The sequence below is a fragment of the Ochotona curzoniae genome, unplaced genomic scaffold (assembly GCF_017591425.1).
Source record: "Ochotona curzoniae isolate NIBS_2020 unplaced genomic scaffold, NIBS_Ocur_1.0 contig_4105, whole genome shotgun sequence".
Lineage (NCBI taxonomy): Eukaryota > Metazoa > Chordata > Mammalia > Lagomorpha > Ochotonidae > Ochotona > Ochotona curzoniae.
Window position 1 is genome coordinate 2,961,945 of NW_024466129.1, and position 25,956 is coordinate 2,987,900.

Sequence of the window (25,956 nt, forward strand, 5' to 3'; positions counted from 1 at the left end):
GAATTTAAGCGCAGTTCTGAAATGACTGAGGGCCCTACCGCGAGGGTCTAGGTACCTTTTCATCATTCAGCTGGCACCTGCCAACCCCAGGCATTGGAGAGTCTGCCTGCAAAGCTGTTTGCCTCTCCCTAGCGCATCTTCCCCCAGCCCCTGCCGCAGCAGAGGAGAGCAGGCTGGAGGTGCAGGCTGAACCTGCTTTCAGAAGACAGCCTTCTAACAGCTGCCCAGCCGCCAGGCAACCGGAAACAGAGAATCACACAGCAGCAAACTGAAACTCAGGAGGAGTTCCTGGTGACAGAATGTAATCGTCTTGATTAGAATTTTCCTGGGCCACCAGCCAATCCTGCTTCCATCTTCCCGACCTATACATCAAGCATTTGCTTTTCATCTCACTGCTGGAGAGCTCTTTCTTCCTTTTTTGCCTCTTCAGACTCCTTATCAGAGTAGAGCACAAAGAAACTACTTTTTAAGCACAAACTATCTTGAAATGAAGAAAAAATGCAGAGCTCATGGCCCATGAGCGATACCAACACTCTGAGGAAGTGGTGGTGAGTGGGTGGGTATAGGTGGGGAAAGGCAGACCTTGAGTTAACCAAAGAGGGGCATTGTTGGACCTCCTTCTTCAAGCTCTTCTTTGACTGTTTTTAGTTAAATGATAAGAGAAGAAAGGAAGAGAGGGGCCATCATTGAGTAAAGTCATTGCCTGTGATGCAGGGATCCCATTGAGTACCAGTCTGTGTCCTGCCTGCTCCACTTCCCACCCAGCTCCCTGCTAACAGCCCTGGAAATCAAATGGAGGTAGTTCAAGTGCTTGTGTCCCTGCAGCCAGGACCTGGCCCAACCCCAACTATCATGATTATCTGGTGGAGCGAACCATCAGATGGACGATCTCTCTCTTTTCCTCCCACCCTCCCCTCTGTAACTCAGTTCAAAATATGCATCTGTAAAAGATAAGAGAAATGGGCAGGATTTAGTTACCTTTAAAAAATTAATTTGAGAATGAGAAAGAGAGATTCCACAAGCCAGTGGCTGAAGTTCAGAGACAGGGGCTCAATCCAGGTCTCCCATGTGAGTGGCAGACACCCAGTCAACTGAATCATCAGCCTGCTCCTAGGATCTCCACTAGGTAGAAGCTGGAGTCAGGATCCAGAGCTGGGAATTGAACCCTGGCACTCTGATGTGGAATACAGGCATCAGCATCTTAACCGCTATGCTGAATGATTATTTCTAATTTCCTTTTTCAAGAACAACACTCAGTCCCTAGAAATTTTTAGATATGCCCAGAAGCATACCATATTAGCCTGTTGGGATGATTAGAGTGTGTAGTGTATGGGCTGGAGGGAAAAATTAGAAATTTTCGCTTTCAGAATCAAGTCCTTGGGTTGGCATTATGCCTATGACATTGATATATGCCATCAGTGCTGGTTCACGTCCCAACTTCTCTGCTTCTGATCCAGCTCCCTGGTAATGCACCTTGGAAAGCAGCAGAAAATAGTCCAAGGGCTTGGGGTCCTGCCACCCATTTTGTAGGCCCTGATGGATTGGTAGGCTCCTGGCTTTGCCTGGCCTGGCTCCATCTGTTGTGTCCAGCGGATAGCGGATAGCAGATCTTTCGCTGTCTCTTGTGCTCTCCCTCTTTCAGTAAGTAAATAAATGTTAAAGAATCTAACTGTGCCTCCTCCAGTTAGTCAACATTGGTGGTTATTCCTTTTAAATGTGGAAGCTTTTTCCTCTATGGGTTTCTTTTGAGTGGAGGTAGTTCCGCCTTAAATTATCTGGCATAGTGGTCCGTTTAGTAAAATGACTGGGCACTGCCTTCGGCTCCCCTCTTACCGACAGGCAAGGATTAGACCTGTGCTTATTTTTCATGCTCTTAAATCCTAACCTGAGTACTTCCCCAACTTCCACTACTTGGAAAGATTTTCCCAGGTCCACGGTGGCCCCTGAGTTTTTCAAATACTCCTGACCCTATCATAAAGCTGCAAGCTTCAATCAAAGGGGTATTTTGGGTCCCCTGTCTTACTCAAGTTAGGATGTTTGAACTTGTGATTCTTTTTCTATTTTATTCATCAAAAATGCTGCTTCTTAGGTTTTACAGACATTACATACTTCCTTTGGCGGGTACATTTTTTGACATGTGACCTTCCCAAGGCACAGAAGCCAAGACTCAATAGAGGTTAAATCCTGAGTCTACACTTGGGCCTCCTTGCTCCAGGAAGCACTCCGGGAAGCCTGTGCTTGGGATGGTGGCTGTTCTGCTTGCCCAGTAGTTTGCCAGACTGATGGACATGGACAGAGTCAGGGGGCAAGCCATCCTGAAGCCCAGCCTTTCTGGACTGTTGGTGAAGTCCTTCGGTCTTGACAAGTGGGGAGGCAGTTAGAGTAAAAAGACAGGAGGCATTTTTGTGAGTACCTATGGGCTCAGACTTCATCCTAACTTTCTGGTTAGTGCTTACAGATAGCAGGTAAGACACAAGACCTCTCTTGGAAGATCTGCCTCTGGTTACACACGTTGGGCTTTGTGTGTCCTCATGGTAGTACAATTATAGATGCGTAGAGTCATCACAGCATTTTCTGGCAAATGGCAATAAGATGTCTGAGGAAGGAATGCCTTGCCTCGGTTCTCACAAAATTTCTGTTTGAACTAGCATATGGAAGTTTATGTGTTTTCAAGATATATTTATCATTTACAATGACAAGCTGAGACCCCATCATTGGGGAAGGTTCTTGTGTTAGGTCCCAGGTGCATCACAGAGCAGTAGGTGGGAACCTGGTTCTCCTTCCTTCCTCTGGGTTCCTAGGCTGTCCCTTCTGCTCTGTTGTGACATTAGTGAGAGGCCCTGAGACTTCTCTGATTTTCTTCTTACAGTGAGAATACAGATACTCAAGTACTTTATCTCCTTCTGCATATTCCTCTTGTCACAATGACACCATCAGCTGTTCGGGCCATCTCTCCCACATCCTGCTTCCCTCCTACGCCAGGCTTACCTGTTGTAAACTGGGTGGTCGTGGAATCACTTTCGTTGGTCCCTCGGACTGCACTCACTGACACCTCATACCGGGAGCCAGGACGCAGGGCCTGCACGGAATATTGGCTCAGGGGAGGCTGTAGCCGGAAGGTGGTCTTCCCACCTTCCCCACCAACCAAGCCGTATTTCAAGAGAATGAAGTCAACTCTGGCTCGAGGCGGGGTCCACTCCACGAAGGCCACAGTGTCAGAGACATCTCGAACCAAAATCTGTGTGGGTCCGTCAATAACTGGATAAGAAGGATCAAATAGAAATAAAATGAGAAATTTTGCTGACAAATAAGCCTTTGCTATCATTCCTCTCTTGTTCAGTCAGATGAGTCAGAGAGAGAATAAATCCAGAGGGGACAAAGAGATGCAGTAAAGTGATGTATCTTTGCTGAGGATACACAGTTTGGCAACAACTCCTTTCACCAGACTTTCAGGTACTGGCATTCTCCAGTCTGGACAGGAGAATGGTATTTCCTGGCTCGAGAGATCAAGGGACAGAGGTCTAAGGACTGAACTTGTAGGTGTGTCCGTTTCTCAGGTTTCACTTTGTCTGAATCCCGGGGAGACAGTTAAGAAATGACCTTGTGTAAGCATCTCAGACTTCCAACTTGGTTGCCACATGGGGGATGATGAGTATAGCCCAGTCAGCCCAGCTATAGCAAGCTTATGAAAACCCCAGATACTTGTATCGCTGCTGGGGAGACCCGCTGCTGAGCTGCAGTGGCCATTTGGTGCAGTGGATATTCCAGAGGTTGTGCATAAGTCTGGCTTCTGTCATGATTCCAGTTTCCTCCTCATGTACATGCTAGGAGGCAATGATGAGGATTCAAGTAGTTGGGTTCCTGTCATCCATTTGGGAACCCTGGATTGACTTTCTATTTTCTTGCTTCAGCTTGGGCTAGCTCCAACTGTTGTGAACATACGGAAAGTGAACCAGCATATGTTCCCTCTCTCTCTTGCTCACTTTCACGCTCTCTGTCCATCTCTCTCTCTCTCTCAAATAAGTTAAATAAATTAAACATAACCCTATTTTTTGAACAGCATTTTGTAGGCCATGTGTCCCCCACCTGTTCTTGCAAATTCTTGAGCCAGGAGTATGCTGCTGTTGAAGATAGTGCCTAACCTAGCTTCTCCAGCATGTGTGCGTTGAAGGGAAGCCTGGATGAGCTAGTACACTTCCTGTAAGATCCACCAACCACACCTGCAGTTCCCACTTGGAGTCCTGCCCACACTAAATCGGAGGGGAAGTGGAGAAGTAAAGGAATGTAGAAGCCAAATAAAATGAGAAATTGGTGTGTGAGAAGAGAGCTCGATGACTGTCAACAGCACAAGCAGACCCTCCTTTAGGATTATGCAATACCCAGGGAAAGATGAAGCCAGCTTCCATGTTATCACTTATTTTGTAACTGTAGCCTTCTGACTGAGCAGGTTGATGTTAATAATAATGATAATATTTTGTGAAGATTCGGAACCAGAACTAGAGATTCTGGTTCTCTACTCAGCCTGTGTTGGACAATTCACGCAGAAATGGGACAAATCTGACCGAGAGAGAGGGAGAGAGCAAAGGAGGGTGAGTGAGACAAAGGAAGGGAGCAGAAACATGGAGAGAGCAGCAGTGAACGTCCACGAGGCGGTTCTGAAACACACAGTTGGCCCCGAGGGTTCTGAGGTTCACACGCGTCTCCTGATCTGGGATTCCACGAGCCACTTGATGTTCTTCTAACAAGTTTCCTCTTTTTTTTTTTTTTTTTGTTTCCTGCAGTTGGTTTAAATACATGTTTCTTCTTGTTACCAGACAGATTTAAGACTCGTTTTTAACCATCGTTCACCAGCCAATTCCGACTGTCTCCAGAATGGAGTCTCTCCCTTAGGACTACCTCAGGATGACTGGGAGCCTCTCAACGTGTGCAGGCTGGGCCTTTCCCCGACCCTCATGGGTCTAGCCCAGTCCTGTCTCGGTTAAGCAGCTAAAGGTCTTGGGTCTAGAGTTAGCCAATGTGAAAACTGTCAGACCATTTTGATGCCACCTGGTTTGTAAGGGAATACAAACCTTGCTTTACATTGCTTCAGTAGAAGTGTGACTCGGCGGAATGTATCTGCTAGTTTCTCTTTAGCTTGCCCTACTTGGTGGTTTTAACATGGGCCCCTTTTATTTCACTAATGAGATGGAGGGAACAGCCTGCTAGCCTCCATATAAGTCCAATGCCTGAAGCACAGTAGGGAATGAACGTTGAGTCACTGAAGGGTGTGGGATGTACCTCATCCTATGAAAATAAGGGGAAGCATTCAGTGAACCCGAGCTTCTTAAAGAAAAAATAAAGGCATCAGAGAAACTCAGATGACCACATAAAGCTTTTGTCCTTCGTCTCTCTAGATCTGAACAATCCTAATCATAATGGATGGACCGTATTAGAATGTGATTATGTAGCACAGAGGGCTCTAGCTGCAGGAGGTCTTGTAATTTGCATTCGCAAAATGGCCTGACTAGAAGAGGCCAGTTGGAGTGCCCCATAGGACTGGGGCTTCACAGGAGGGGACTGTGTAGGTCAGCCTTCAGCAGAAGAAAACAACAGCAGACCGGGCTGGGAGCCAGCCTTAGAGTCCGCCCTTTGGTTGGTCCCTGGAAGGAATGTCCCCTTCCAATTAAGAAAGTACCTGCTTACCTTCAGTTTAGGTCCTAATATCTAAACAAATACAAATAAAATCAAACTAAATTTTGTTTGTGTTCAATATTCTCATAATAGCCAAAATATTAACTGGGACATTTTTTTCTCTGTTAAAAAAATCTGGAAGTCCTTGAGTCTATGAAACTGTATCATAAAGTAAATAAATTAAAATCGCAAATGTTAAGACATTAGATAGGAACATCCAAAGATATAATAAACAGCTGAATACATGTAATAGATGAAACAGAAACACCTGGCTAGCTTTAGCACAAAATTCCAGATTTCTAACTTTCGCTTTTAATCTTAAAGAATTTGCAGACCAAAGAAATCCTATGAAAGTTTGTCTAGGACGAAGGCTAGGATCTCCTTTCTCCTCACAGGCTGGCCTGGAGACCCAGGTGTATCCTGCACCAGCAATCACTGCCAATTCTACAGGTTCCAGCAGAAAGCTGCACACTGAGCTGTGGATAAACTTCAGCTTCTGTGGCCGGAGCATCCTGCAGCAACCTTGAGGCTTTCCCTATAGGATCCATGGGGGAAAGCAGTGATATTAAAGCCTTTTCTTGAGTGAAACTTCTTTTGAAAGAATATAATCTGGGCCCGGCACGGTGGCTTAGTGGCTAAAGTCCTTGCCTTGAACGCCCCGGGATCCCATATGGGCGCTGGTTCTAATCCCGGCAGCTCCACTTCCCATCCAGTTTCCTGCTTGTGGCCTAGGAAAGCCGTCAAGGATGGCCTGAAGCCTTGGGACCCTGTACCTGTGTGGGAGACCTGGAGGAAGTTCCTGGCTCCTGGCTTTGGATCGGCGCAGCACCAGCCGTTGCAGTCACTTGGGGAGTGAATCATCAGATGGAAAATCTTGCTCTCTATCTCTCCTCCTATCTGTATATCTGCCTTCCCAATAAAAATAAATAAATCTTTTTAAAAAAATAATATAGTCTACATTGTGACATAGGTCAAAGTCGGCTGCTTTGGGCTGGAGGTACAGGAGAAGGGCTACTGAGAGGACAGATTGCCCAGTCCCCATCATGGAGTCCAGTGCACTCATGGAAGCCACAGGAGTCTTCAATCAATGTTTTTCAGACTGAGCTTAAAGCCTCAGTACCTGATGATGTTTAGCTTGGATCTAAGCAATGAAGAATAAATCCATAAATCTGTTCTCATGACAGAGGGTTGTCAGTCCCTTTCCTGACCAGTTAAACCTTTTCTCCTGGACATAAGACAGGCTTTCTAGAGTGTTAATATCTGTTCTTGAAAAAACAAATCTTCACCAATGTTTACTTATCTCAATTTTTATAATAATGGCAAATTATTTGTGTCTCAGCTCTTCCACCAAGAAGATAAGAACCCCAAAATAACACCAGGTTCTATTCTTGGTGAGAACACACACAGAGACATCACAGTTGCTCATTTATAGCATGGGAGCTGAATATCCTTCATTTGCTAAGGAAATAAGGCAAAAAGAAGACCTAGCTAAGAATGAGTTCTGACAATGTAATATCTTGATTGATATGAACTAATAAAATAATAAAAATAATAGTCAGCAGAAACCCTCACTGTGAACAGTGACCAAGCCCATACCCACTGAATTGAATAATTTGTCAGTTCTGCCTTTATGTCCAAGTATGATTTTTGGCACATGCGTGCATATGCCAAGTGCTAAGCACCCTCTGGTACAGTGTTAATCACTCTATGTGCTTCAGCTAATGAAGTCATACACTGAAATGCATGAGATTTTTTTATTGCTCATCACAATAAAGCGAATTGAAGTTGAGAATATTTAGCTGACTTTCTCCTAAATTTACAAGGAATATGCACCAGTTTCTTTGGCTGATTCTAAACGCTATGGTATCGGAGCTTTGAGAAGTGAGGACTTTTAATAAACAACATTGGAGAAAACATACAGGAAATATTAACAAAGTCTTTTATCCCATAGAACTCTCTCCTAGACTTCTGGGTTTGCCAGAATGTGCAATAAAGACTACAGCCAGTTAAGCATCTAAGCAGTTTTGTCTCCAGGTACCCACATCATCTCAGCTCTGAGAGGAGTCTAGTACCTCTTCAGCTTCTCCATGACTTGGGTGATTCTGTGGTTCCTTTTCTGAGTGACCTAAGGGAAAGAATCAGGAGAAGGCTGGAGGCACTCACCAGTGGAGACGCTGGCCGAAGTCGGGGGGCTCCGAACTTGCTCTTTCAAAGCCACCACATTGACAATGTATTCCTCCCCAGGTTTTAATCCTGTCTGATTAAAGGAGGTGACATCACTGGGGAGCTGAGCAATTACTCCTCCTTCATTGTTCTGCAAAGTGGGAACAGGCAGAGAAAGCCAGAGAAAACCATTACTGCGAGAGAAAGCCGATGAAAGTGAAAGGACACTGATTGTAAACTGGGGGTTAAAAACGGGGGGCTCCATCCATTGCCTCCATGCTAACAGCTGGGGTCTAGAACTGGGAACAATTCCTGGCTGGCACCATTCTGTGAGGAGACCCTGGTTTCAAGAACATTTCTTTGGCTTCTACTGTGTTTATTGTTAGCCAATGGAACTCGGTCTTGAGATGGTACAGATTGGCTCTTGCCAGGGATCACATGCTTGATGGGTAGGGTTAGCAGTCACCACTTGGGAGGCATTTATTGTGATGAGTGTGCCCTTGGCTACTTGGCGTATTCCAGACCAAGGTGGTCCTGGTAGTTGTTTCATTTTGCTTTATTTTTGAGCCAGAGTTGTTTTGTCATACCTAGCATTCTTTATGATGTTACTTGGGTGTAAATCTGTCAATGTTTTGCTTCCTTTTCATTAATAAGAGTTAACATTCAGTGACACAACCATGAAGAAAAGCATGGAACAAAGAGTAACATAAAGGAGCGTGGAAGAAGATAATCAGTGGAATAAGGAATGAGAAGAGCAAGTGGATGTTGAGTTGAGGATTTATTATCTAACCATTTTTCTTTCTGTCTATCCATCTGCCTGTCTGTTTCTATCTCTCAATCATACGTTATTTTGTCTTTGGAAACAGAACAGAGACAATTCCCTTCTCAATTCCTCGGTCTCTATTTATGTCATACAGAAGGCCCTATATTAATTTATAGCTACACTCTTACAAATCAGTGTTACAGATGGCTTTGGCCCGCCATCCAGTGGCTTCAGTCTGCCAATCACAATTGTGCCATGTAACCGTGTCTTTAACTTGGCACACCCTGGCCAGGCTGCCTAGCTCTTCTTTAGTGTTGTACATATTGGATGCAAAATATCAGAACCTGAATATTTCTTTCCATTTGAGCAGGAAGGTGACAGGATTCTTTCTGCTCTGTGATAACCTCAGTATCATGCCGCCTTGTATTGGCCATTTAACTTAGATTAGGATATAATAAAATGCTTATATAGAAAGTCTACTTAGATGTATTTAACTCTCGCCCCAGAAGAGAGTATGGGGTTCAGCTTTAGCGGACAGAGCCCTGGAACAGCATCCGAAGAGACACATGTATTTGTCTGAAATCTGTCACCAGTCAGCTATAAATGCTGTGTCTCAGTCTCAAAAGCTAAACTAAAGTGAGAGATTACACTTTGTGAACCTGAAGACCTTTTGTAACCACAACAGTCCAGGTCTTAGGAATTTTCATATAAAGGATGGTGAAGTCACATTCTAGTTAGCCAAAAAGTGTGTCTCTTATCATTAAATCTGATGAAGGAAGACAGAGGAAGAGTATGATGGAAACTTTTCCTCTCATGAATGTTACCATTAGGGAGAACACTAGGATGGTCAACAAAGTGTAGAAACCTAGAATTGAGCAGATGCTGCTGAAAATTTAAGAAAGCTAGTCTTAGGAATAATAAAATAAAATATGGTGTTAAAGAGTAGAAAGCAGTCTTAACCCCAGCTATAGTAACTGCCTAGGTTGCCTTGCACCTTGTACCTATTGGCTGCCAGGAGAAAAGCAGCCAACAGCTGGTGGGCACTTTGGGCTGGGTTAATGCCAAATTTATGTTAATTGTACTAGTGTGTCAGATAACTGCCTATTCTGTGCCTGTTTTTTTTTTTTAAAGAAATGGGGGAGGGAGGTGGGAGATGCCAGGCTTGGAAATGCCCCTGCAGCCCCCAGGTAGGGTAGGGGCCTGTAGATTCTGTGTGGAAGGGGATTTGGGTTACATATTAGAGTGGGAGCAGCTGAGGGCATGTTTGACAGGAGAAGAATGACTTATGGAGACTTCCATGGATCAGACCACTGCACTTGCAGGTAGCCAAGGGAGCTCAGACAGAGTGGTTTAGAGTGGAAGAAACCAAAGGGCATATCTGGGTCACAGCTCACCTAGCCAATCCGGTCTGTCCCTAAACGCAGCCCATAGGAGTGCCAACAGGTGCTGTATATGGGCTGGGTCTGGGGACAGACCAGACTGGGCTAGGCTCTAGCAGCTGCAGGCATTTGTGAGAGCTAGAATGGGTATGGACAGGCCAGGTTAGGCTGCAGCACTTGGCAGTTCACATGAGAGCAGTCTGTTTTTGGACCAGTTTAGCTAGGCTGTAACACACACTGACAGAAGCTAGAATGGGTGCAAGTCAGTTGGGCTAGGCTATAACCTGCCAGTGAGTGCCAGGATTGGGGGCAGGTCACAGCACTGGGATCGAATGGGCATGGCAGGGGAACTTGGGGGACCCCCCATGCTTGGCTGCAGCTGCCACTGGTGAGTATGAAAGAGGGGTTGGGGAAAGCCAGACAAGGCTAGACTGCAGCAACCATTTTCATATGTATGAGCTGGGTCTGGGGGTGGTCTGGGATGGGACAATTCATAGCATACACTGGTATCAGTGGGAGCTAGGAAGGAGTACAGGCCAGGATGACTGCAACACCCAGCTCACTTGAGGGTTCGGGATTGTTCAGGTAGGAGTAGGCTGCTGTACCCATTGGTGAGAGCTGAGACTAGGAATAGGATGGGCTAAGTTGGTCTGAGCCAGGCTTTGGCATCTACTGGAGAGTGCTGAGATTGGGGGCGGGCCATCTCAGACTTGCCCACAGTGACCTCTGGCAAGAACAAGACCCAGGATGAAAGTGGGTCTGGTAGAGAAGCTTTAGGGATGCCCTTGCTGGGATGCTGTTTCCACTGGTGAGAATGAGAGCTGGGATTGGGAATGTGTTGGTATTGGGATGGCCCAGAATGGGCTAGGCTGTATCTGCTGGCACTCATGATCACCAGAATGGGTACAAGCCAGCTTGGCTAGCCCACAGCACCTGCTGGCAAGTATCAATACTGAGGGTGAGTCATGTCAGGCTGGACTACAGTACCCACCCTGGCAGACATAAGATCTGGGATTTGGGACGGGTCTAGAAGGGAAAACTGTGGGCACTTTCCTTCTGGGATTCACTCCCACTGGTGTGCATGAGAACCAGGTCTGTGGGTTGGCCAGGCTGCTCAAGGCAGATGTCCCCATAGACATGCACATGTATCAGGTCTGGGTGTAGGTCAGGCTGAGCTAAGATGCAGCACCCATGGGTGCACGAAAGCCAGATGGGGTATGGGATGAACTGGGCTAAGTTGCAACACATGCTGGCACACACAGAGACCATGGCTGGGGGAGGGTCTTGTGGGTGGTTTTGGGGGTTGTCCTAACTAGGCCGTGGCACCTGTTGGTGTGTGTGTGAAGACTGTGTCTGTGGCAGGCTGGCTGGGCTGTGCTGCAGTATGCATCAGTTCATGAGAGATGGGGCTATGGTAAAACTGACCAGGCAGCTGCATCCACCGGTATTTGCATTGGCTGGTGCAGATGACAGACTGTACATGACCCTGCACTGGCTGGCACACCCGAGTCAAGCCTGAGGTCATCCCAGTTGAGGTTTCTTGGGGGATTCCCCAACTAGATGGCTGGACTCCAACCTGGGGCAGAGGGGAAATCACAATATGTGTGGTCCAACTTTGGAATGCATGTATCAGGACTGGGCCTCTCCAGTTGCTGATGCCTGTGCAGTAGACAGCATGCCCTGATGCACAGGGGACATGACAGCAGGCTCCTCCAGGTCTGTAAATGATGATGTCTTGTCAGAGGGTGGAAGGCAGAACAGGTTGGAACATTTTCCTGGCCAAGCTTTGCAGCATGATCCCAGGCCTGTGGATGCACTAAGGTGGATTTGGTCAGCCAACAGACTTTGGAAAGAGTTTCTCAACCCTGATGCAATGAAGCTAGTGACATCTCAGAACTATTAAAACCATTCAAATAACACCCTTGGAACATTCTTTCACACATTGGGTTCTCCAAGGTGTCATCAAATGATTGTCCCCCAAACCCGGGTGCTGATGTAGTTTGACCTCCTGTGTGGACACAGGAGAGAAGGAGACATTTGTCCCACTCATTTTTCTCTATGCCTCAACCCTCCTGTAACTAGAGATCCACCTGTGTGTACAATCCTCTCAACTACATAAACAATATTAAAAATAAAACAAAATTTTAAAAAACTTGAAAAAGAAGGGAATTTTAAGACTTCTGTACTCGCAATGTAATTTGTTCAATGAAAATGTTGTTTAATTAATAGATTATAAATTTATTTTGAATATTTCAATAAAGTCAAGACCCTTCAGTGATTGCAGCCATGTGCCTTGTACAGAATAAAGCATAGCAACTATGCCACTGATTCTTGGTCTATTTAATAGTTAAAAATAGCAGGCTTTAGAAGAGTATATATATATATATATATACATTTAAAGGGATAATATGTGGGATTTTGATACACGTACACATTGTGTCATGTTCAATAAGTGTGCATATATATACACACACACAGCACTATATACACGTGTGTTCCCACCTATATGTCCTCAACCTTTAATATTTTTATGGTGAAAACATTCAAAATCTGATCTTTCAGTTTTCTTTTAAATATACAAATATACAGCATAATAACATTTACAGTCCAGTTACCATGCAGTAGAACCAGAACCTCTTACTCCCACCTAGATAATAACTTCATGTTTGTTACTCAACTGTTCCTCCCTTCCCACTTCACTTCCAAGGCTCTGGTAACTGTTACTGTATTTTATCAGTTGGTTTTTCTGTTGTTCTAGAGAAAGTCTCTGACTTTTTCATCCTTACTGAAATCATGGCTCTCCACAACGCTAGAGCTATCAGAACAAAAGCAATGGCTTTCCCTGCCTCCCATTGTCTAGCGCCAGGGTTCTGAGGCTGGCATCACTCTCATTAGACCTCATGCCTCTGGTAAAGATACATTTTATGACCCAGATATCTACAGAATGTCCTTGGTATTTCTGGGGCTTGAAGATTGGTAAGTGGGAGTGTGTGACTTGCTGTCCAGTTTCCCACAGGAAGGTAAGGGAGGCCACATAAGGCTGCGTCGCAGTCTGGCAGGTGTTACCTTTGGAATGAAGCTGATCTCCCACCCATCGAAAGAGAAGGAGAAGGGCTCCCACTGCACCTCCACGGTGGTCTCTGTGATGGTCTTGAATTGTAGCCCTTGAGGAGTGGAGAGATCTGGAACACAGCAATGTGGGTGACAATGTCATTGCTGTCCCTGGCAGGCACAGCTTTGTCTTGTGACTTTCCTCCACTCAATGAGCGTGGTAACTGCTCATGGGGCAATCCCAACTTCACTATGAATACAAACAGGCATAGGTCTGGGATCGGCCCACTCCATGGTGTTCCTGATGAGCAATGTTGGTGGAACACATGAATAAATGCTGCGGACACGATCTAAAGACCAGTAACTTTTCTGTTTACGTAGTAGGTTGATGTTAAAGCATGAAAGTCATACTTCTCTTTCATCGCTATAAGTAACAAATGCCAACATTGGACAGAATGCCTTTTTCAGAGCATTTTAACACTGTCCTTGAAATCTTAACAAGATTCCTGGGAGGCGGATAGACCGATGTCATTGTTCCCAATTCACACATAAGAAAATGGAGGCACAGAGAAAAGTAGTTAAAATGTAGAGCAAGCCAACCTCAGGATGAAGACCAGGATGCTTTCCTTGATCTTCTGATGTGCCTGAGAATATTCTGCTTAGCTTCAATCACTAAGTTCGGGATGGTTTGAAAGCTCTGCTTCATGTATGCAAGTGAAACGGAAGCGTTAACAAAGAACAAAGGAGATACTAGGATTTTGTTCCTGTCTTACTGTCTCCTTTCTTGCAGTTTGTTTATTATTTCTCTTCTCTGCCTCACTTCACCCTTTCCTCTCTTGGGATTTCTTCTCCTATCCTAATCTACCTTTCTTTCCCAGTCCTTCCCCAGCCACACATACACATACACATGCACAGGTTTAGTGAGATGGAGTATGCTTATCCTAATGGAGCTCCAATTACCAGCCCTGAAATATGACAACACAACTTTTCTCCATTCTCCAGGGAGCCTGCTCCCATTTCAGCTTTGTCTCTCATGGATTATTCCCTTTAGAAAACCGACAGATTCTCATTCTCCCTGTTGGTAAGTTTTCCAATGTTTCCTGGTTGAAAGAGAAGGTTGAGTCTGAACCCACCTGCTTGAAAGCATGTCAGGTGAGTTGACATGATTTTGTCCTTGTCACCTGGGAGCTTGCCTGAGGGGATGCCCTGGTTTGACATAACAAACAGCCTTGGAGATGTAAACCTCCTTGCTGTGTGTGTGTGTAGCACAGAGGAAGCGCCTGGGAGAGGTGCTGGGAACTTAGAGGGATGACTCATCTCCATGCAAGGTGGAGAAGCAGCAGATTGAGATGGCCTCTCCACACGATCATGACAGACATTTAAAACTAAGTCTTAGAGCCAGAGGGATTAAAATAAAAGGCAGGAATAATTATAAACATATTACTAGGCAACATTCAAAGGGGATCCCCTTAGTTTAACAGGGCTTATGCCACCCAGAAAACAAAAGGACAAGGAGACTTCTTAAATCGTGTCCTATCTGGACACTCTCAATAAAGCAGTTCAAGTCTTCCACGAAGCCCTCAAGGCTGAGTCTTTCCAGGGGTCTCTTTGCCTGAACTTTCTCAGCATGTGTTACCTGAAAAGCACCCTGACATCTGAGACTTACATAGAATAAGTTCAGATCTCCTATGCCTTTTCAGGTGAGAAGTTGATGTGCTGTCTCGGGGGCTTTCTAGACGTTGAGGAACTTACGTGTTCATAATCACTTCTTGTCCCAGTCTCTTGTGACTGCCAAAGTCTTCATGCCACCCATGCCTCACTTTTGTCGGGATATTCTTACTTCCCATAATTTAATCAGAAACAACCCCGTTACCTTGCTACATTCCAAAGACCTCTCACGTAGGGCCTGCAAGTATTTGTGTGCCTGAGGATTCTGAAATAGATTTGGGTATCCAAGTTACTGGAATATCTTTCCCCTGAATTCCTCTTTTTGGCTTATGAAAATTCAAAGTAACACTTTGATTTGTTACTGTTAAATTTGTTAACATAACAAATTTAAGAATCTGGAGGTGTATACACAAAGAAAAGTAGACTTTCTCTTTAATGTCATCAGTGATAATTGCTATGCCATCTTATATTTTTCTATACTTAAAAAACAGAACAATATACATACAAATAGGAGTTTAATTCCCTGGTTGTAAGTAAAAAAGAGAAGCTTGATTTCTCATGGGGGGGGGCAGCTCACTTGCTGTCTCTCTTCCTATTGAGTTTCTTTAAACTATCATCTAGAGCCTTAAGTTTTACAATTGAAATGAACTATTGAGATAGTCTTCTAAGTACAAGACTGTGGCGAAATGATGCCACCTCTATGTGAGGAAAAGTGGATGTTACCAGCTGTGATTTTAAATGATTCTTCACTGTCTGTAACATACCACTCAGCACTGGCTTTGTTGAATCCTATTTCCAAATTCCTGGTTTTAAATCCCTTCCTAGATTCGAAGTCTGTGTAAGTCTCATACTTCATTTGACTTTTAATCAAAGTCTAGCTTAAAACAAGTAGGTGCTCAATAATTAAAGTATTTTTGTCCTTTTTGTTCTATAATTCATTGAAGCTGCCTGAATCTGGAAACTGTCTTCCTTGGAAGTGCCTTTTGAATGCTGTACCTTGCTTAAGTGGGTCACATCTAAAGCCCTCAACAGCCATGACTATTGCAGGCATCCCTGAAGAATTAAGAAAAGACACTGCAACCATGAATGTCCATGAACTCATGTAGGGAAAAAGAAAAATGGAGCAGGACAGGGGAATGGTACGTACGAGTGGCCACCTTGGCAGTGATGGGAAGGCTGAGGATGTTGCTAATGACAGCGTAGACGCTGATGTTGTAGGTGAGACCTGGCTCCAGCTCGGCGATGGTGACACCGCTCCAATCTCCAGGCACCCGCTGCTGGAGCTGGAGGCCCCCCAGGGCCATCGGCTGGTAAGAGATCACATATTCCGTCACTGCCATCGGCCCGTCCCATTCCAGCTCAATGGACCTGTCGCTGATACCAGCCACTCGCAAGTCCTCTGGAGGGGCAACTACCGGGAGGCAATACAGATAGCGTGAGCTCAGAGGATTGCCTTCCCCAGCCTGGACTCAACGTTCTTCTCAATCCAACACCCCATGCTGTCAGCCCCGTGCCCTGTCTGTCTGTGCCTCAGGCCTGGAACTCCTGTTGGAGGCAGGCTTTCAGCTTTCTGTGCACAGTACCCCAATCACTACGGGGCTTTGAGTTGCTGGGGCACCAGAAACAGTGCCTATAGGCTAATGAAAGTTGATTGTCAAATTCCCAAGAATCTGGCAAGACTGTTGTTAAATACAGTCATTACCAAGGATTACATTTCATATAAATTCACGGTTAATCAGATTACATAAACAAAAAGCTAATAGAGATTTGCCATTTCAAGTTGACTCTACATTTTACTATTACTTATGCCTTAAGGTTATTTGCATGTATTATAGCTTTCTGGTGGAAATACCACATAATACTATTCTACTACACATCCCCTACTGGTTCCACGACTAGTGACATCATGCTGGTAATTTAAAATTGACTGCATAAACTCTTTACACTATGGAAATTGACAAATGCTACAAATCTGGGGTTTTGGTATATATTTTTCCCTTTAGAGAGCCAACTGTTAAACATTTCAATAGAATAGCACTGACCAAATAGTTTGGTAGCTCAGTAAGTTACTCTCATTAGATCACCTTGAGAGCCAATCTCTGATTTGACAAGTAAACTAAAGACTCATTGTTTGTTATCGTGAAAAGTTTAAGAAGCCAAAACAGTAAGCTTTGGATATCATGACCAGTGAAGACACCCAACAGTACTTTTACATGGAGACCACTAAACTTTTAAAAGAAAGGTAACTTGTGTAACACTACTTTTTATTAGCCTCGATTTTGAAGATGATGATTTTGAAGTCTCTTCTCTGACTTAAATGCTGCTCAAAGTTGCCAGAGGTTAAACCACACTGAAATAGCCATTCATGTGTGATTCTCTTGGGAAATTAAGATTCCAGAGGTGTGGAATTAAATAATTGAGCCCTCAAGACCAATTAGGAAGCTTTGTACGGTGTATGTAGAATCAGTCCTGCTCATAGATAAATTCAAGAAGCTGACCAACATTTAAATGGTCAGAATTACCTTACAAATTTGTGTGAGGGTACTTTTGACAGTTTTTAGAAATGAAGTTAAAAGATAAGACCATTTTGGTGCCTGAAAATGTTCAAATCCATGCAGTTTTTTTCATAATGCACTCATCTCTGAGCTTAATGAAAACTCTTCAGGTGCACAGATTTCAAAGATTTTTGCACCAGAATAAACTTACCTTTTAATGATATTTTGCAAACAGTTTTTGAAGTACCCTTGTATGTAGTGGAGATATTGATTGATTTAAAAAATTGGCAATGGTTTTGAATTTCTCTGCTGGGTAATCCCACTTCTTAGCATTCTACCTGAGAAGGCTGGGGCAGGGGCCAGCTGCTTTGCATTGGCCATATGGCAGAGGGTGTCTGTTTTCTGGGACTCACAGATGAACCCTAAAAATCCTTGGCAAAGGAAGAAACGGAGGTCTTCTTAGTGATCCAGACTCAGGGACAGAAATGAGCAGTTTGTATTTGCAGTGCTAGACATTTGATTTGCTTTTGCCCCAAACAATTCATTGTGTGAAACAGCTTGCTCTGATTGAAGGTGACAAATGATGAACAAAATCAACCATTAAAAGTTCATTTAAAAAATAATAATAAAATTGAATAATTGTCAGCAAAATTTAACTAATTAAATCTCAAATGATGCTCTCCAAGTAATTCTGATTTTATCCAAACTTTGATCTGTGCTACAAATCTAGGACGGCCTGTAAAATGTGTATAGGATTACTCCTTGACCAGGCAAGAAGAGATGACCTACAGAATCTGTCAGTATTTTACATGTGTATACTAAGTATTATTCGCCAGAGACACTGCTAAGCACTTTCACATGGATCACCTCATTTCAACCTCCCACCAACACTGTAGGGTGAGTGTTATTGCCAGCCCTGTTTTACAGATGGGGAAACTGGAGATCAGAGAAAACATGGAAACCAGGTAAAGAGAGTCTGAATCCTCTCGGTTCCAATATACAATGCCACTTTGTAATTACATAGCCCTTTACAGTCTACCTAACATGCTTGATACACCAGCTAACTGGACATTACAAACTCCTCTAGTAGCATCCCTATTACATAGTTAAGGTAGGCCTATTTATCTCAAATTCACCAATAAGGTATCTGAGGCCCAAGTTAAGAGCTGTGTTGAAAGTCAGGGAGTCAGATCCCAGAAGAACTGGTTCTCAAACTTCAATCTCCCAGGTGCGGCATCTCATCCTCTACCACTTGTACAGAGGATGGAGACTGCGCCAGATGTCTCCTTTCATTGGTGCAAACAGCACCTTCAAGTAGGTTGTATTAGGAATAATCACAAGGTGTGAGCTCTAAACTGGTGTTCATCCTAGAGGGAATGTCAATCACTTGTGATTCAACATGCTACTTCCAGTTTTCCACTAATTCTAGGTTTCCTAGGCAGGACTCTCTTATCAGACAGATGGAAATGGCTATTTGAAATTTCAAATCAAGTCACCAACAACTTCTAGGGCATTTGGAATAAGCCAATGTATCCATTCTTGGTTCCTTCTTTTGGAAAATGAAGCTAATAATGACAATGGAAAGAGATCTAAGGACTTAAAAACACAACTTCCTTTCTGTCTTGGGACCTTGGCTCGAGACCCGAGGCTGGTGGTGGTACTGCCTTTAGTTCTGACTGGGAGAGCAGTCCTTAAACACTCGCGGTGGAAAGACACAGTAACCATGGCTCTGTGGAGGACAGAGCTGCCGTCTCCCCTGGGGAACTAGGAGTAGCTATATGCACTGGGTATGTAAAACAAGACCTAACAAAGCCTTGGGCCTTGATTGAGTGAACTCATGGTGAATGCAAATGTTTCGGGTTCTTTTCTTTGGGGACTGGGGGCCTTCTTTTCTGTGGGGACCTCCTTTCTGTGAGACTCGGGAATGAGCAGATCATTAGAAACCAATGAACTGTGGCTTGTGACATCAGGGCTTCCTGTATGTAGACGAGTGTTGCTCGTCTTGCTCTGGTCTTGCACCCTGTGTTATGACAGCAACTGGAGTGAGTTCATGATGAGTATGTGAGCAGGTGGTTTGGGGTGCCAAATGTTGAGTTGGTTGCAGTCCTGGCAGACTGTTGTTGATAAATTCCTACAAGTCTGCCTGAGGTCCAGGGGAATGGCTTCCTGCTCGTGTGGTTCCTTGGTCCTGCTGACTCTCAGGCAGTTTGGGTCAGCTCCACATTGGGGACAGCTGTGGATACATGGTTGTGTGCACTCCACGACTCCATCTCCAACACTTCATTCTGAATCATTTGATACAGTTGGGTCTTCATCGCAAAAGGCTACATCTTTGGGTTTAAATTTTTAATTTTCCAATTCTGTTCTACTTAGCATCTCAGAGAGGATTAAAGAGTGCTAGAAGTTGGCAGGACACCAGGGTTCTCTTTTTTACTCCGCCATTAATGAGCTGTCTCGCTCTGAGAAAAGTCTTTCTGAACTGCTGATTTTTGAATTTGTGAAGTGAGAAGCCTGGGGTAGCTTCTTTTTAAGGCCTATCTTAAGTTCTCATATGCATGATTTTTTTTTTGTGCCATTACCTTTATAGAGGCAGAAAACAGAGGCAGGAAGCTTGAAATTTTACTCCCTGGCACAAAAGAGCAAAGAGTATGGCGAAGAGTCAAACATGATAGTGTTTGCTGACACTGTTCAATGGTGTTCCCACTGTGAAGACTGGGGGCCGCAGAATGAAATCCACACAGGCAGCAAGTATTTTCCATGCCCTTACAAAAGGGGAAATGCATTTTATAGCTCTCTCTGTTTTCATCTTTCTAACCTTTTTCTTGTTCCCTCACTCCTGAGGCCACAGGGGCAGCAGCACTGCTGTCACAGGTACACCTGGCAAGAAATGTCCAACAGTGGGCACAGTCACCTCTCCTACAGCTTTTCCACAAACAGCAAGCAGCACAGCACTTTAGTTAATGACCTAGATACTTCTCTGGGAGAGATCTGTGGCACTTGGTTTAAAAGGCAGACGTTAAGAGAGGTACCTCCTGCCATGCGTGGTGACTCCAAGGTTGCTATAGTAACAGATGGAAATTAAGCACTTGCTCTCCATCACATGCTCTGTGAACCTGGGAAGTCATTGCTCTTGGCCTACGGAATCCTTTTCCTCAAGGAGACTGAGATAACTTGTCTGAGATCACCTGTGCACATGGATTGGGACTCAACCAAACCATGATCATTGCAGCAGCTGAGATCAAGAGCTTTCTCTGGTGCCCATTATCAGATCGATATTTTGTTTGTATCTGATCCCACCCCTGTGAAAAAGCAGGTCAAAGATTTGACAGGTGGGTGCAGGTCAACAAAGAGTGTTTAATTGGGAAGTGTGTGTGTGTGTGCGTGCTATGGAACAAAATTAACAAAGAACATTAACACAGCAGGGACGGACGAGCCCCAGCAGCTTCCAACTGGAATCACTTAGAGCCTCATCCTGCAGGAGGAAGCTACTCATGCATCGGTTTTGCCTCCTAGCAGCTGCCTGGGGACTCTGGATTCAGAAATAACAGGGATTAACTTCTGCTGGAACTTTGTGGTGCAATAATTGGTAAAATGACTACATTTTTAGAAAGGAAATAATATCAGGAGGCTAAATGAAATAACTGAATATGGAAAACAAATTAAGAAACATGAAATGTGTTTCCGGAGCAGGGCATCATTATTTTGTTTTTCATTATTGCCACTGATCTTTGAAAAGGATGTGCAGGGTGCTTGTCTCTGTCGTGAGTGTGGTGGTGACACTAGAGAAGAAAAGGAGCAAAACTTGCAAGTCAGGATTCACCCTGTAAACCACTGTCAGATGCTGACCAGAAAATGCCTAGACTCATTCCATTACAAGATTTAACCTGTTTTGTAGTGAACATTTTCCCACTGGGTTCTCTGAATCCTCAGTGGAAGTCAGCAACTATTCAATCTGCACAGTTTAAAACACAAACAAACGTAGCAGAACAATTGATGATTTAATCAAAAAGGTGACTAAACAGTGACACCATGGAAACAATCTGATTTAGGGACCAAAAAAGGAAAAAAAAAAGGTAGAGTCATCCATTGTATGAGACTGGTGCTTTCATCGCTGTTGGATTTAGAATGCATCTTAGGACATGACCTCTGAATGAGTTTCCACAGTGTAAAGATTATATGGGGTCTGGTTCCACGTTACGACATAGTCATCTGGAATAAAGTGAGCCGTCTTCTTTTAATACCTTGTACTAATCATTAGAATGCTCACTTCTGCATGCATTTAATCCCATGCCTATATACACGTTCCTTCATGTGATGATAGTAACAGCTTGTACTCTGCAAATGCCAAGATTACCAGGTAGTCTCACACCCAATTCCACCTTTGGCAGAAGCACTGTAAAGGGAGGAATCTCCTTACCACACAGGTGAGGGAGAGACAGGAACACTGTGAAATAGAGAAGGATCTCGTCTAAGATACGCTCTTAAGGTCTGCCTCCCTCCGTCCCCACTTCAAGAACAGCAGAGTGTGGGCTCCAGTCGCAGTAACAAAGATCCACTTTGCAACCTGAAATTGACCTTTCCCGACTCCCCTTTTCATCTTTCTCATCCTTTGTTAAGGACTGAGGACGTAGCTCTCTCAGAAAGCGAATGAGTACAATTGAACTGGGATATATTTGCCGAGAATTTTCCCTCCTCCTCATTCTTTTTCCCGAAAACTTCCAACCAGTTTGTGAGACCACCCTTGCCAAATGTCCCGAGTTCCCCTTCCTACCTGCTGAGCAGTCAGGGCCCTGGTAGCCCTCCTCACAGACGCAGAGCCCCTCCTGGCAGTGTCCTCGCCCACTGCAGGCATTCAAACACCGCTGCTGGCCGCAGTCCTCGCCAACATAGCCCTCCTGACACAGACAGGTGCCGTTGGCGCAACTCCCTTTCCCCGAGCAGTCCTCAGGGCACCTCAGCTCCCTGCAGTCCTCACCCGTGTAGGGCTCTTCACAGACACACTCCCCGTCCACACACAGCCCCCTGGAGCTGCAGTCCGCCGGGCACCGGAGCTCCGAGCAGTCGTCCCCGCTGTATTCAGAGTCACAGATGCACTGGCCATCCACACACACGCCCCGGCTGGAGCAGCCCAGTGGGCAGTAGGGCTCGGAGCAGTTCTTGCCAAACCAGCCTTCATGGCAGATGCAACCACAGGACTCGAGGCTAAAGTTGCCGTGGCCACTGCAGTGAGGGATATAGTCCAGCTGTCCTGGAATGGTCAAGGAGAAGGTCAAAGGGAAGCAATGGCCTATCCCATAAATACTACTGGGGAGAAATGAGTAGAGACTTCTGCTCAGCCTCTGGTCACATTTGTGCCACACAAAGTCAAACACAGCAGACTTTGGCACATCCACAAATAATTTCCCACAGTGGGAGCTCTTGGTGCCTTGAAATGTGCTGGGGCAAAGTGAGTGAGATGCAGTCCCTTGTCCTCCAAGAGCTTAACTTCAAGATATCTTGGGCTGAACCTCTAGAGGTTTAACTTAGATGAAGATTGGTATAAAAGCAACCCATTGGGGGGTATTCCCAACAACATCTGGGAAGGAAGAGGGTAAGGTCAGGAAGTGAAGATGCTTAAACTGGGGTGTGTCCCAGGAGAACACTTGGCTCCATACAGCAAAGTACACTAGGCAGAGTTCAGGGCTCCCTTATCATGCTGTCTCCTCTGCTAGGACATGTAAACTCCAGGCCCTCTTTATTCCAGATAGGCCAGGGTTTCCAAAAGAACCCCCAAACTCTCTGACAAAGACATCCCGGTACTGGCTGTTGGGACTAAAAGGGACCTGGGGTGCCATGGGCTGAGAATCAAGCTGGCTATAGAGAGGAAGGTCATGTGTGTCACAGACCACACTACTTCCACTCATGCCATCTGGCTGACTCTGCTCATTCATCGAAAACTTGGTGCTGGGGGCCACTTGGAACGTTTCCCAGACCCTAGTCCCATTTAGTTAGCATTTGCAATGGTTCCCTGGCCTCTATGTCTAGCCCTTCTGCAGCTCTCCCTGTGGTGTAGCTGTAGCATGAACTGTGTCTGTCTAGCATGAACTAAACAAACTCAAACCGAGTGCTGGCTTATCGTCTTTCTCTCTACCAGACTTTAGATTCTGAACCCTTTTTTGCTTCACTTCCTGGGACTCCGAAGGCCTGAAAGGCTACTGTACTGACACTGTTCAACTGAGCTCTTCCTTTTAACCTTTTTTTCCTTATCTGTTGAGGATTCTGGTGCAAAGCTTGGTAAGAAACCTATGCACAGCTCACTTCCTGAGCAGCTGCAAGTCCAAGTCCAGGGTAACTGTGATGTCCCCTGACTCTGCAACCCCCTTTAAAAGATGACCTGATCCGGAAATCTCACTGAAGAACAGCAGCCTGCACAACTGGACTGGGTCTCCTATTCTGAGTTTTTCCCCCATCACATTGGTTGAAGGGGACAAAAAAAAAATCCCAGGAAATGTTCCATTGTTCAAACATATGCCACATAGCTCTCTGGAGCTGTGGCCACCTACACTCCACAAGACATTCACTCCTGCCACCCCTATCTTCATTCCTGAGAAGGCTTTGAGATCTTGGACTTTCTAGAGGTAAACCCTTCAGCCTAAGATTATGCAACATGGACCCAATGCAGTTTAGCCTAGTGGTTAAAGTCCTTGCCTTGCATGCACTGGAATCGAATATGGGCACCAGTTCATATCCTTGCTGCTTCATTTCCCTTCCAGCTCCCTGCCTGTATCCTGGGGAACCAACTGAGGATGGCCCAAAACCTTGGGACCCTGCATCTGAGTGGGAGACCCTGAGGAAGCTCCTGGCTGTTGGCTTTTGTTTGGCTCAGCTCCAGCCATTGTGGCCACTTGGGAAGTAAACCAGTGGAGGGAAGCTTTTTCTCTCTGTCTCACCTTCTCTCTGTAAATCTGTCTTTGCGAAAAAAATAAATTCATCTTAGAAATATTATGTAACACATGCCTTTCCCTAAAGTAAGGAGACAGGGGTGCTTCCTGCTCCCTGCAATCAGTTGTTACTCTTGCCATTGCATAGTTATGTTGTACTTATGGAATCCAGGCTTCTGAATATGACTTTTCTATTCAAGAACTTCTTGGTGTTCTTTCTATTACCATTTGTGGATGGGGGAAGGAAGGTACAGCTCATGCATCCTGCACAAGTCACAAACTAGGAAGTAGTGAAGTCAGTATTTGAACTCAGAAAGTCCAGCTGTGAATACAGTCGTGTCTTCCAGAGAGGTGAAGATTGTAACTCCCAAGTTAGGGGGTAGGTGGGGCTGGAGGCAAATGCCCTGAACATTTAGCTTTTTGGAGGCTGGAACAAACTTTGTGAGTTTTGTTATAGAAAAGGTGTGTGGGTGGGCATGTGTGTATTCATGGAGGGGCCAGGAATCCAACTCCTATCCTGCTGAAGAACATGGGAACAGATCCTCTGAGATCATAATGGTTATCCCTTTCTCAGTTGGGAGAAGGCTGTGACAGAGTGAACAGAGTGCACCTGCCTTCTCTGGTCCCTCAGGTTAACATGAATAGCTATCAATTCAGCAGCCTCTGAAAACCAAAGATGAATGAAGACAGACATCAAATTCCCTGCTCGCCATCTAGTTGCTGTGCTGAACCGATGTACCATTAACTGACTCATCCCCCCCAAAATCAGGTTAATGTATTTCAAACTGGCTAAGCAGCATTGAGATTCCCTGAAGTGAGTCCCCCGGGAAGGGTTGCGTTTAGATCTTAGAATCACACGTATTAACTAGGAGCTGAAGACTTGGGTCATTCTTCTTTCAACAATCATGTGAAAAGGAGTCGTTTTTCACAGGGAGTGTATTACTCTCATTCTCCCTCCCTGTTCAGCCCTCTCCTTCCCCTCTTGAGACCCCAGACTCTACCTGTGGCGGCACTCTCTGGGCAGCAGTTGGCGTTGCATTGGTCCCGCAGCACCGACACTTCCCTCTCCAGCATCTCTATCCTGCTTAGCAGTTCCTGCAGCACGTGTGCTGAGCCTGCACATGGGCAGGCCTTTTTGGGAAGGTGGATCCTGTGGGTGAAGGTGACCTGGCTCTCGTGGTCTGAGGTCTGCCCGGTGTACTCCGCTAGAGTCTCGTCTTCGTCACTCACTTCCTGCTCAGCCGAGGCCTCGAGCCCGGAGGAGCAGAGGCTGTCCAGAGGCACATTAATGTTGTACACATGGTTGAAGACCACAGGCTGCTCTTTGCTGGATGCATTGTAGCTGGAGACACCTCCTTCTTCCTCTGCTGCCTGTCCCTGCACCCTCTCGGTGGTGACCTCCAGCTGACACTCCAAGGGCTTGAGCATGGAGCCCAAGAGGATCAGGTGGACACTGATGAGCATGTTCTTCAGGGCCGCTGTTTCCCCATCCACCCCCATCCTCTCTCTGCTAGAGCTCCAAGTTCAAGGCCAGCCTGAAGCACACAGCATGGAGTTGCAGGAATCTGCAAGAGAAACAGCAATGAGACAACCTCTGAGACTCTCCCCTTGGCACTGTGACTGCGTTCTCATTCATTAGGGAGAGGGACTGTGGGAAGAATCATTGGTTACCAAGGTGACAAAGGCCTAGGATCTACTCCCTAGAGGACTTCCTGAAAACAAACACTGCTTCCACAGAAGGCCATTTTCAGGCCATTTTGTTTTCATCAGAGCCTTTTGTAGAATACATGACTGTGGCTCCATGGAGGGCCAGTGGCTTCTCAAGGACGTGCTGGAACTAGGTGGAG

The 25,956-nt window shown here is 45.3% G+C and overlaps 1 protein-coding gene across 2 annotated transcripts in view; it reads right to left on the reverse strand.

Moving 5' to 3' along the window:
• Positions 1 to 25,676, reverse strand: part of TNR (tenascin R) — a 72,621-nt gene extending 46,945 nt beyond the window's left edge. Inside the window, exons 1-6 of one of the 2 annotated variants that reach the window (XM_040984220.1) lie at positions 25,111 to 25,676; positions 21,961 to 22,437; positions 15,842 to 16,105; positions 13,042 to 13,157; positions 7,834 to 7,984; positions 2,989 to 3,258 (exon numbers count right to left, since the gene is read on the reverse strand). In XM_040984220.1, the coding sequence (XP_040840154.1) occupies positions 2,989 to 3,258; positions 7,834 to 7,984; positions 13,042 to 13,157; positions 15,842 to 16,105; positions 21,961 to 22,437; positions 25,111 to 25,609 (1,777 nt within the window). In that variant the 5' untranslated portion in view covers positions 25,610 to 25,676. Of the gene's footprint in view, positions 1 to 2,988; positions 3,259 to 7,833; positions 7,985 to 13,041; positions 13,158 to 15,841; positions 16,106 to 21,960; positions 22,438 to 25,110 lie in introns of those variants that run through there. The other variant, XM_040984221.1, reaches the window with a different exon arrangement.
• Between the last annotated feature and the right edge of the window lie 280 nt (positions 25,677 to 25,956).